The sequence below is a fragment of the Oryctolagus cuniculus genome, chromosome 1 (genome assembly GCF_051225735.1).
Source record: "Oryctolagus cuniculus isolate XC-2025 breed Fujian yellow rabbit chromosome 1, ASM5122573v1, whole genome shotgun sequence".
Lineage (NCBI taxonomy): Eukaryota > Metazoa > Chordata > Mammalia > Lagomorpha > Leporidae > Oryctolagus > Oryctolagus cuniculus.
Window position 1 is genome coordinate 67,476,675 of NC_142867.1, and position 12,355 is coordinate 67,489,029.

General features: G+C 41.1%; 1 protein-coding gene across 50 annotated transcripts in view; it reads left to right on the forward strand.

The window, feature by feature from the left end:
* Positions 1-12,355, forward strand: part of EMSY (EMSY transcriptional repressor, BRCA2 interacting) — a 94,496-nt gene that overhangs the window by 25,580 nt on the left and 56,561 nt on the right. For all 50 annotated transcript variants that reach the window (XR_011389390.2, XR_016232923.1, XM_002708680.6 and 47 more), the window contains one exon: positions 7,813-8,089. Coding sequence is in view for 48 of the 50 variants with exons in the window: in XM_002708680.6 (XP_002708726.1) it covers positions 7,813-8,089 (277 nt within the window). In the remaining 2 variants the exon portion in view is untranslated. The remainder of the gene's footprint in view (positions 1-7,812; positions 8,090-12,355) is intronic.

Below are 12,355 nucleotides of genomic sequence, written 5' to 3' on the forward strand. Positions count from 1 at the left end.
CTTTAACCTTAGGATGAAGGATTATGGTGTAGTATTCAAACCAAGCAAGAATTGTTGTTGTCACAGAGAGTTGGTTGGGACCCCAGTTCTTTTAGTATAATCTGAGATAAATTCATCTTTTTACTCATATGTGAGATAAAAATGCCAATCTTAGGAATTTATTGTTAGGATTAAATGAGATTGGGTAAAGAGTGACATAAGGTATGTACTCAAAAATTGTTAGCTTCCTTTCCTTGTAGATATTTTATGGAAAGCTATGTTGTCTTTATTTACACTGTTGATAATGAACTGTTCCAGATAAGAAAATTCTTCAATTCTGTGAAGCTTATTTCTTCTTCTCTCTCTCTTTTTAAATGTTTATTTATTTGAAAGGCAGAGTGATGAGAGAGGGGGAAGGTCAGAGAAAGAGATCTTCCATCTACTGGTTCACTTCCCAAATGGCTACCATGGCTAGGGGATGGTTCAGGCAAAAGCTAGGAGCCCAGGACTCCCTCTGGGTCTCCAATGGGGTGGCAGGAATCCAGGTACTTGTACCATCATCTGCTGCTTTCCCAGGCATGGTAGCAGTGAGCTGGATCAAAAGCAGAGCAGCTGGTATGTGCTACCTGTGTTGCAGGTGGCTGCTTAACATGCTGTGCCATAATATATCACTTATCACTTAATATGTAGAAATTAATGATTTTTGATGGCTTCCTATGTATTAAATTTAAAGATTTTATTTATTTCAGAGGTAGAATTACAGACACAGAGAGGGAGAGACAGAGAGAAAAGTCTTCCAAGGCAGATTCACTCCCCAAAATGGCCACAATGGCCAGAGCTGAGCCGATCTGAAGCCAAGGAGCCAGGAGCTTCTTGCAGGTCTCCCATGTGGGTGCAGAGGTCCAAGCACTTGGGCCATCTTCCACTGTTTTCCCAGACCATAAGCAGAGAGCTGTTTCGGAAGAAGAACAACACGAACTGGCACTTATATGGGAAGCTGGCACCACAGGCAGAGGCTTAGCCTACTATGCCATAGTACCGGCCCCTATGTGTTATACTGAATATAAGTTTTGCATATTTATTTGATGACTCCACAACTATCTTTCTGGCTGTTACATTTCATATAGTGTTATGGTTATTACTTTCTGGGCTGGTCCAGTGTAGGTGATGTCAGCCTGCTACACTCCCAGTTTTTAAATCTACTTACTGTAACACTTTTATTGTTGACAGGCCTTGGTTGCTGCATTTTATTTTATTAGTAATTCTCTTTTTCTGTCTTCTTATCTTCTCTTTCAATCTGGCATTTGAGAAATAGAATAGCAATGCCAATGCCAAAGCCAGAAGAGCACTTATCTCTCAACCATATCCCCCTATTGCCTTACTGTGTTTTAATTTTATTCATTATACTTATAACTAACTGATATTATAAAGCTGTTGATTTTCTGTTTCTCCCATAGACTATTAGATGCTGAGGGAAAATATTTTTTCTTATTCATCACTGTATTCCCGAGTGTTAGAATAGTGTTTGACTTGTAGTAGGTACTAATTGAGATTTGCTGAATGAATGAGTGCATTAATTAATTAGTACACAGATAGATAGATCTGGCTCCAAAGATGGATTTGCCACTTCTCTTGAGCCTCAGTTTCCTTAAAAAAGCAAAGACAACAATACGACTTCCTAGACTTATTGGGACAATCAAATGAGATGATTCATGGAAAATACTTAACCATGGTGCATACAGTGAACATAGAGTACATAGCACATAACATTACTAATTTCCTAATCTTTGTTGGTAGACTTGTGTAAACATGGTTGTAATAGGTGGAGATTCATTGATTTATCATATCTTTTTTTTTTTCAAGAATTATTTTATTTATTTGAAAGAGTTACAGAGAGAGGTAGAGCCAGAAAGAGGTCTTCCATTCCGCTGGTTCATCCCCCAAATGATCGCAAGAGCCAGAGCTGAGCTGATCTGAAGCCAGGAGCCAGGAGTTTTCTTTTGGGTCTCCCACACAGGTGCAGGGGCCCAAGCACTTGGGCCATCTTCTACTGCTTTCCTAGGCCATAGCAGAGAGCTGGATTGGAAGTGGAGCAACCGGAACTCGAACCGGCGGCTATATGGAATGCCGGCACTGCAGGCTGGGGCTTTAACCCGCTGCACCACTGTACCAGCCCCTAATTTTGTTTTTCTTTTCTGAACTTTTTTTTTTTTTTTTTTTTTTTTTTTTTTTTTGACAGGCAGAGTGGACAGTGAGAGAGAGAGACAGAGAGAGAAAGGTCTTCCTTTGCCGTTGGTTCACCCTCCAATGGCCGCCGCTGCAGCCGGCGCACCGCGCTGATCCTGGCAGGAGCCAGGAGCCAGGTGCTTTTCCTGGTCTCCCATGGGGTGTAGGGCCCAAGCACCTGGGCCATCCTCCACTGCACTCCCTGGCCATAGCAGAGAGCTGGCCTGGAAGAGGGGCAACCGGGACAGAATCCGGCGCCCCAACCGGGACTAGAACCCGGTGTGCCGGCGCCGCTAGGTGGAGGATTAGCCTATTGAGCCACGGCGCCGGCTCTTTTCTGAACTTTTAATGGAGAATGAATAGTGGAGGTTGTCAGATGCCTATAAAAGGGTATATTTATCTACAAAGTCATATATGAATTATGCCATGAGGTTTCAGATTCAAAACCTTAAATTTGCCTTATTATGTTTTAAAAAATTAACATTTAAAGCAACCTAAATTAAAAAATAAGACTCTTTCATTCCATATATATTTATTGAGCATGTGCTATGTTCTGGATGTAAAGCCATTTTGTTTCTCATACATGGTACCATCAGTTTTATTTTTTCATGGACATGCTAACTATGAGTAGGACTAATAAATATTCTTTGGATATTTTAGTTTTTATTTTGTTTTGTAATTGGATTTTTTGAGAAGGCTGTGGTCATTATTACTGCATTGAATTTCTCATAAATCTGTATTTAAGTCAACTTAGGAATTATTGTAGGCAGAGTGAATGTTAGATTAAGCATAATTACTTATGAAGTTGTGGACTTTATTCAAATTGGAGTAGGTTATGGGGCAAGTGGTGTGGTGCAGTGGGTTAACCTGCTTCCTGTGTCGCTGGCATCACATATCAGAGTGCCGTTGAGTCCTGGCCTCTCCACTTCTGGAGACCTGGTCGTAGTTCCTGGCTCCTGGCTTCTTCACTCTGGTCCAGTGCCTGGCTGTTGCAGTCATCTGGAGAATAAACCAGCAGTGGAAGATCTCTCTGTCCCCTGCTACCCCTGTTGTTCTGCCTTTCAAATAAATAAATAGGTCTTAAAAAATTGAAGTAGGTTATGTATCTTTAGGGAATACAAATGTCCACCTCTGTTATTATGGTGCCTTCATTTTAAACATAACATTGGTACAGCACTTACAGAAACAAAGCAACAGAATATAGCTTTATGCTTTCATGTGCTTGATTGATATTTTTCATTTTGTCCTTAGGGTGCAAGTCCCAGCACTCTTAAAGAGTTTTTGTGAGTGCTAGAAGGTCAGTAATTTGAATTATGGCCTGAATAAACACTGTTTGGTTCACTTGGTTTCAAAACCCTTTCATTTGCCCTATGTAATAAGTAACCATAAAGTGCCGCGAGATTTCCTCCAAGGTGACTCTCTGATTTTAGACGATCCCCTTCTTCCAGATCAGAAATCATCTTTCAGACTGAAATCTAGAATATGTCATATCACTTCTATGTGCAACATAAAACATGCTCTTAAAGACTTGAGATTTATTTTGCTGCAGTTTCATTGTCTTAATGTTAGAAACTGTTAGGTAGACACTGCAGTTCTGAAATTGTGAATATTGGTCGCGAGTGTGAGCACTCCCCGGCCCTTGCCCACGACAGGACGATGCTAAGTAACTGTGGCATACGTGGCTGCCAAGGCCTGGGGAATCCTCGTCTGTGCTGCGTTGTACGCCAGGAAGGTACTAGTATTAGTTCCGAATTGGCAGAAGTGAGACCTAAGTGCTATTACTATTCTAATCGGTTTTGTTGTGGTGGTAGCTATGAGTTCTTTGGATTCTCATGGGTATCAGAGTCTTGGGAAAGATACCCAAAATGTTTTTAATGAAAGGAAAATAGCATACATTTCCAGATTGATGTGGTCTATATTGCTTTTACTGATATCCCTTTAACATTTATTAAGTCGTAATAATAGTAAACAGCTGAGATGTTCCATTTGTTGACAGCAAATACTGACCGTCTCTATGTGCCTAGCACTATATTAGATGCTTCACATCATCTCAATTTAATCCTTATAATGCTTTTGCAAGGTAGGTATTATTATCCCCATTTTATAAATGAAAGTTGGAGCCCAGATTTTTTAAAAATGTTATTTAAGGTGTACACCTTTCATGTAATTCATATATACATATTTAGAAACATAGTGATACTTCTCACCCTACTCTCCTTCCTGCCCACATTCCTGCCCTTCTTCCTCCTCCCTCTCCTATTCCCACTTTTTAATTTTTACAAAGATCTATTTTCAGTTGATGTTATAAGATTAACCCTGTACTAAGTAGAGTTCAACATATAGGATGAAGAAATAAAACACTGTTCCTCAACAGTAGACACAAGAGCCTAGAGGTTTTTTTTGTTTTGTTTTGTTTTGTTTTGACAGGCAGAGTGGACAGTGAGAGAGACAGAGACAGAGAGAAAGGTCTTCCTTTGCCGTCGGTTCACCCTCCAATGGCTGCTGTGGCCGGCGCATCACGCTGATCCGAAGCCAGGAGCCAGGTGCTTCTCCTGGTCTCCCATGGGGTGCAGGGCCCAAGCACTTGGGCCATCCTCCACTGTACTCCCTGTACTGGCCTGGAAGAGGGGCAACCGGGACAGAATCTGGTGCCCCAACCAGAGCTAGAACCCGGGGTGCTGGTGCTGCAGGCGGATGATTAGCCTATTGAGCCATGGCGCTGGCCGAGCCTAGAGATTTTAACATGCCCCTGGGGCTGTCACTTTAAGTAGAAGGTGAAGGTTCTGAGTGTAGGTTAGTTAGACTCTTAAGCTTATGGTCCCTTTACCATATTGGTCCCTTCTCTGTATGATGGTTAGTTGTTTTTCTAATAAAGCTAGAAAGGAGTTGACTGGTCAAGCCTGATGAATGCTAATCAACTCTACATAGGTGTTTGCTGGTCCAGACTTTGGTATCTTTCTTGACTCCTCAGGTAGTTAACAAACTCTATAAAGTAATACACAAAAACATTTATCTTGTAATTTTCCAAAACATTGGAAATAAATATTTATATTTATCTATATATAACATATAAAATGTTTCAGTCAGAGTGTCTTTGAGGTGTAGGCACTGAGTTCAGATATAGTCAGTAAATTATGACAAATAAAGACTTGAGCTCTTTTTTAGGACTGACACAAAACTGAAAAAGAATTTCCCCTTTGAATTCTTTGGATTTTTCAAAACAATTTTTCTGTCCTAGGTAGGTACAAATAATTTTAGTGAAAGAAGAAGGTACTGTACTCTTTTAGGTATCATCATTATACTCACCTCAGGAGAAAACTGTGCTACTACAGAATTACTAATGATTTTTATGTTCTCACTGTAAAATGGGGATAATAGTATCTGTGTAATAGGATTGTTGGGAGATATGGTAAGCAATAATATTAGCTCTTGGAGCTATTTTTGATTCCGTTCCTTTTGCTTAACTCTGACATTCTTTTAACCACCAACTTTTATTTTTTCTATCTCAGAATAATCTGAGTCTGATCCCGTGCGTGCGTCTTCCAGTGGCTTCCCAGCATGCTTAGCATACACTCTAAATTCTTTACTCTGGCTTACAAGTTTGATCTGGTCCTCTTACTTTTCCAACCCCTTCCTGCTCTGTATGCTTCTGCCATACTTGCTTTCTTTCTGTTTTTAAATACATCAGGCTAATTCTAATCTTAGGTCCATTACCCTAAACAGTCTCTCCGTCTGAAATGCTTTGTCTTAGTCATCTACAGTTTTCTAGCCATACTGGCTAAACCTTGACCTATCTTTATCACATCTCTTTTTCTCCATTCTCTCTATCAGCTCATGAGCAAATCCTGTTGGTTTTATCATATATTCAGAATCTGCTCACTTTTCATCACTTCCATTGCAAACATTTTGGTTACTATCATTTCTGCTCTGTTTATTATAGGAGCTTCCTAATTAGTCTCCTTGTTCCTGACTTCACTATCCTACTGTACTTTTTACCAAGAAGGTTGTATAATGCTCTTTAAAAGATACTTTGTTTTTTAGAACAGTTTTAGATTTATAGAAAAGTTGAGAAGATAGTACAGATTTATTGTATACCCTGTACACACAATTTCCCATTCTTAACATTCCATATTACCATCATACATTGGTTTCAATCAATGAATGACATTAATGTGTTAATATTGCCTATTGTCCATGGTTTATTCATATTTCTTTGGTTTTCACTTATTTTTTTCTGTTCTAGGATCTCATTTAGGATATGGCATTATATTTACTTGTAGACTCTTTTTTTTTTTTTTTAAGATTTATTGATTTATTTGAAAGTCAGAGTTACACACAGAGAGAAGGAGAGGCAGAGAGAGAGGGTTTCCATCCACTGGTTCACTCCCCAAGTGGCCACAACGGCTGGAGCTGAGCCAATCCGAAGCTAGGAGCTAGGAGCTTCCTCCAGGTCTTCCCATGTGGGTGCAGGGGCCCAAGGACTTGGGCCATCTTCCAGTGCCTTCCCAGGCATAGCAGAGAGCTGGATCAGAAGTGGAGCAGCCAGGACTCGAACCGGCACCCATATGGGTTGCCAGCACTGCAGGCGGTGGCTTTACCTGCTATGCCACAGCACAAACTCTTCTTGACTCTGAAAGTTTCTCAGACTTTCATGGTTTTTGATGACCTGGACAGTTTTAAGGAGTCATGGTCAAGTATTTTGTAGGATGCCCCACTGTTAGCATTTGTTTGATGTTTTTCTCATGGTTAGACTAGGGTTCTGGGTTTTTGGGAGGAAGACCACAGAAGGTAGCATTTTTATCATATCATATCAAGGGTGTAAACTGTCATTATTTCTCTGCAGTTGTCTCCTACTGTTCTCAACCTTATACGTTTCAATCCTGTTCATTAGGTTCTTGAAGTTTCTTGTGCAAGTCAAACTTGCTTCTGCCTCGGGGTTTCTGTGTTTGCCACTCCCTGTCTTGCTGGATGCTCTCCTAGGTGGTGACATGATTCACACGGTACTGCTGGTGTCTGTCTGCTCAGATGTCGCCTTACAGAGAGGCCTTCACTGAGTACTTTGTAAGAGGAATTGTAGAGTGCTCCCATCGTCCTTTACTCACTCTGCTTTATTATCTCTTCTGTTTTAATACATGACATTGACTTTTTAAAAAAAATTGTTTATTGTTTTTCCCTAGTAGAATATACACTCTGAAAGTAGGAACTTTACTTTCTTCATTTTTTTTTGTCTGAGCATCTAGAACCATGCCTGGCACATAGTAGATGCTCAATTAATAAAAATGAATGAATGTCCAAATTACTTTCTAGAAAGATTGCACCAATTTATACTCCCTCAATAGTATGTTGAAATGTTTACTTTGCTGTATCTTACACAGCATTGAATGATGTTCTAAACAATATTTGCTTGGTAAATGTTGTTGCTTTTAAATGTATGTTGATGAGCAGGACTAAAGGAAAGCTTTCATATATCTTTAGTTGTGTATTCATTTTGTTGAATTGTTTCTTCATGTTTCATACGCTGTTTTTGAATTGTATGTAACTAATTTGGGTCTGACTACAATAGTGGAATTGTAGGTACATGAAAATGACTTCTTTTCCCTTCCCTAGGTGATTATAGTGACCACATCACCAAGTTCAACCTTCGTCCCCAACATCCTCTCCAAGTCCCATAACTATGCTGCAGTCACTAAGCTTGTCCCAACGTCAGTCATCGCCTCCACCACCCAGAAGCCGCCCGTGGTGATAACTGCTTCTCAGTCCTCTCTGGTCAGCAGTAGCAGCAATGGCAGCAGCAGCTCTACACCGTCGCCTGTACCTAATACCGTTGCGGTGACAGCTGTGGTGTCCTCCACACCCTCTGTGGTCATGTCAACTGTAGCACAAGGTCAGTGTCATTCACCGTTTCCTCCTGCCCTAGTTGGTCTATGAGAATTTTGAAGAAAATTCTCTGTGTGTGAAGGTCCCTACTGTTAAATCTTAGGTAACTGCTCTCACTCTCCCAGTTTGAGAATGGCAGGAATATAGGGTTACTCAGTTTGCTTGTATTCATATGCTTGTTGCAGCTTATCCCCCCAAGGCGTATAACACCTTATCATCACGGTAAACATTCACAAAATGCAGGTTAAATCTTGTGGCAACAAATTTTTAAGAGCTATCCAAATATGTTACTGTAATAGAATTTTAATCGATTTAATTTAATAGAAGTTTTTTTATTTTTAATTTGAAATTCTTGTTTATTTGACAGACACAGAAAGAGACTTAGAAAGAGTGTGCTCCTGTCTGTTTCTTCACTCCCCAAATACCTGCAGTATTTGGGGCTTTGTTGGGACTGAAGCCAGGAGCTAGAAACAAAATTCAGGTTTCCCATAAGGGTTAATTGAGCATGAGGGATGTGGGAAGTAAATTACTGAATTTAGATAATCCAGAAACTATTGTTTTGTTTCTGTTTGAGATACTTATTTAGATATTATTATGTTAAGAGATTAAGGTGCTTGTTGAACAGAAGGACAGTGTTAGTAGAAGCATCCAGACCCAGTAGTTGTTTTTGTGACTGTTGGACTTTTGTGGTGGCTCCTGTGTCGGTACCTGGGCTGTCAGGTGGTCGCAGCAACTTGATGGATAACTCCGTGTTTGTAAGTGTAGGGATGGTTCCAACAACAGGGAGGGGCAGATGGTGCATGGTTGACTCATACTATAGGAAGGAAAAAGAAATCTTTAATATTTGTAATATGGAAGTTCTTAAAATTAATGCTAATTAGAATAGTCATTCTGAGTTGGTCATCTGGAGAAAAGGGTAATATTGTAGTTATAATATACAGTGAAAAAGAAGATCCAGTTAAATGAGGCAGTAATTCATGGGAACCAGCAAGGTTTCTTTTTACCTTTCGTTTTTGCTTTCCTTGGAATATCAGATTTTTTTCAGGTATGAATGCATTCTAGGTATCACATCCAGCTATGAAAATGTCCAAAACCAAAAAAGACAGTCCGGGAGTGGTGGGTGTTGTGGTACAGCAGTCAAACCACCACTTGGTATACTTGCATCCCATATTGGAGTGCCAGTTCAAGTCCCCAGGTATTCCGCTTCTGATCCAGCTCCCTGCCAGTGTGCCTAGGAAGCTGCAGATGATGGCTCAAGTACTTGAGCCCCTGCCACCCATGTGGGAGACCGTGATGGGGTTCTGGGCTCCTGGCTTTGGCCCAGACCCAGCTGTTGCAGCCATTTAGGGAATAAACCAGTGGATGAAAGATCTCATTCTTTCTGTCTCTCTTTGTCATTCTGCCTTTCAAATAAATAAATCTTAAAATAAATAAAGGGACAGTCCCCTTCTATGGGTCTCTCTTAGGAAAGAGAAACTCTTTCCTAGACGTCCCCAGGAGATTTCCCTTATGCTGTGCTGTCCATAACTGTCATATACCCTGACTTCATTAGTCTCTGGCCAAAGTAATAAGCCCATCATCACTGGCTTAAGTTGATTAGGACATTCCCTCAAGGGTTACCAACCTTCCCCAAAGTGCATGCCTGTGCCTGGGAAGGTGGATTTTTGGGGGGCAGAAAACAGAGCTGTGTTAGGAAGAGTAGAGGAGGAAAGAAATTAGACCAGCAGTCAAGAGCTGCTGTATTAGATTTTACTTAATATATGATTTTAGAACCGTTGACTTTTCATTTCACCCTGTGCATGTCCATGAGGTTAAATTGGTTGATAGAATTGTCTAAATCCTCCATGATTTTTACTATTTTTACCGTTTCTATTCTCTACCTATAAATGTGGTTTTGAACACTTCTCCCCCTTAATTCTGTTGGTTTTGGTTTTGTGTATTTTTTTAAAGATTTATTTTATTTATTTGAAAGTCAGAGTTAAACAGAGAGAGGAGAGGCAAAGAGAGAAAGGTCTTCCATCCATTGGTTCTCTCCCCAGATGGCTGCAATGGCTGGAGCTGCACATATCTGAAGCCAGGAACCAGGAGCTTCCTCTGGGTCTCCCATGCAGGTGCAGGGGCCCAAGCACTTGGGCCATCTTCTACTGTTTTCCCAGGCCATAGCAGAGAGTTGGATAGGAAGTGGAGCATCCGGAACTTGAACTGGTGCCTATATGGGATGCTAGTGTTTCAGGCCAGGGCTTTAACCTGCTGTGCCACAGCTCTGGCCCCGATTTTGTGTATTTTGAATTCTGTTATTAGATATATACATATTTAGTATGGTTTTATTCTGACAAATTGACCTCCTTTCATTAGGAAATGTCTGTATTTATCTCTGATAACTCTTGATGCTACCATTAGTGTTTCAATGTGTGCATTTTCTGATATTCATGTGGCTATTTCAAGTTTCTTTCTTTTTTTAAATATTCTTTTACTTTTAACCTGTTTGTGCTTTGTATTTAAAATGCATCTCTAATAAATATCCATTATTATGTCTTGCTTTTTTATCCACTTTGATCATTTCTGACTTTTAAAAGAGGGAGAGATAACCTGTCCATTGGTTCACTCCCCAAATGCTTGCACCAACCTGGACTGAGGCTGAAGCTGGGAGCAGGAACCCAGTTACTTCCGTCATCACCACCTCCTGGGGTCTGGACTATCAGGAAGCTGGAGTCAGGAGTGGAGCTGAGTATTGAATCCAGGTGCTCTGATAGGGAGATGAATGTCTTAGCTGGCATCTTAGTCATTAGGTCAAATGCCCACCCCAAGGATACCATTTGGACAGTTGTTTTGGTTTGTTTCATCTGTTCTTTGTTCCTTCACTTCTCTCTCTGTCTCTCTCTCTTTTAGAAGATTTATTTATTTGAAAGGCAGAGTTTATAGAGGAAGAGACAAAGAGAGAGAGAGAGAGATCTTTCTTCCACTGGTTCACTCCCCAGATGGCTGCAATGGCTGGAGCTGGGCTGTTCTGAAGCCAGGAGCCAGGAGCTTCTTTTGGGTCTCCCACATGGGAGGGCCCAAGGCTCATTTTCTGCTGCTTTTCCAGGCATGTTATCAGGGAGCTGGATCAGAAATGCAGCAGCTGGGGCTCGAACCGACAGCCATATTGGATGTCAGCCTCACAGTCTGTGGCTTTACGTACGTACTACACCATGACACTAGCCCCCTTTTCTTCTCTTTTCCAATCTTTTGGCTTTATTCAGTTTTTTCTATTTTTTTAAGATTTCACTTTATAGCCTCCACTGCCTTGTAACTTGTAGTTCTTATTTATTTGAAAGGTATGGAGAGAGAGAGAGAGGTCTTCCACCCCCTGGTTTACTTCTCAAATGCCTGCAATAGCTGGGGCTGCACCAAACTGAATCCAGGAGCCCTAAACACTATCCAGGTTTCCCATGTTAGGATCAGGGACCCAAGCACCTGAGCCATCATCTGCTGCCTCGTAGGCCTTAGCTGGAAGCTGGGTAGAAGTGGAAGTGGGACTCTATCCCAGGTACTCTGATGACAAGAAGCGGCTTAACCTGTTGCACCACAATGCCTGCTCCCTTGATTTTTTGTTTGTTTTGTTGTTTTGAATAGTTACTCTAGAGTAGGGTTTTCAACCTCCTCATTATTGGCATTTCAGATCAGAAAAGATCCAAGGGCTGACCTGCGGGTTGTGGGATGTTTAGCAGCATCCCCTGCTTTACGCACTATGCCAGTAGCATACCCTGTGTGTGACCATCAAAACACTGGGGACTGCCACATATCCCAGGGGTGGAAGGAGGTAGAATTGGTAGTGGTGGCAAAATTGCTCTTGGTTCAGAATCCAGCTTTAGAGCTTTTATAGTATTTATAATTTATAATAGCCTACCTTCATAATAATATACTACTTCATGTGTTGTGCTAGAATTTTTTTTAAAGATTTATTTATTTATTTGAAAGGCAAGAGTTACAGAGAAAGAGAGAGACAGAGAGACAGAGAAAAACAGAGACAGAGAGAGATCTTCCATTTGCTGATTGACTCTCCAAATGGCTACAATGGCCAGAGCTGGGCTGATCCAAAGCCAGGAGCCAGGAGCTTCTCCCATGTGGGTGCAGGAGCCCAAGTACTTGGGCCATCTTCCTCTGCAGCTGCATTAACAAGGAGCTAAATCAGAAGTGGAGCAGCTGATACTTGAACTGATGCCCACATGGGATGCTGGCAGCACAGGTGGTGGCTTTACCTACTGCACCATAGTGCTGGCCCCTTGTGTTA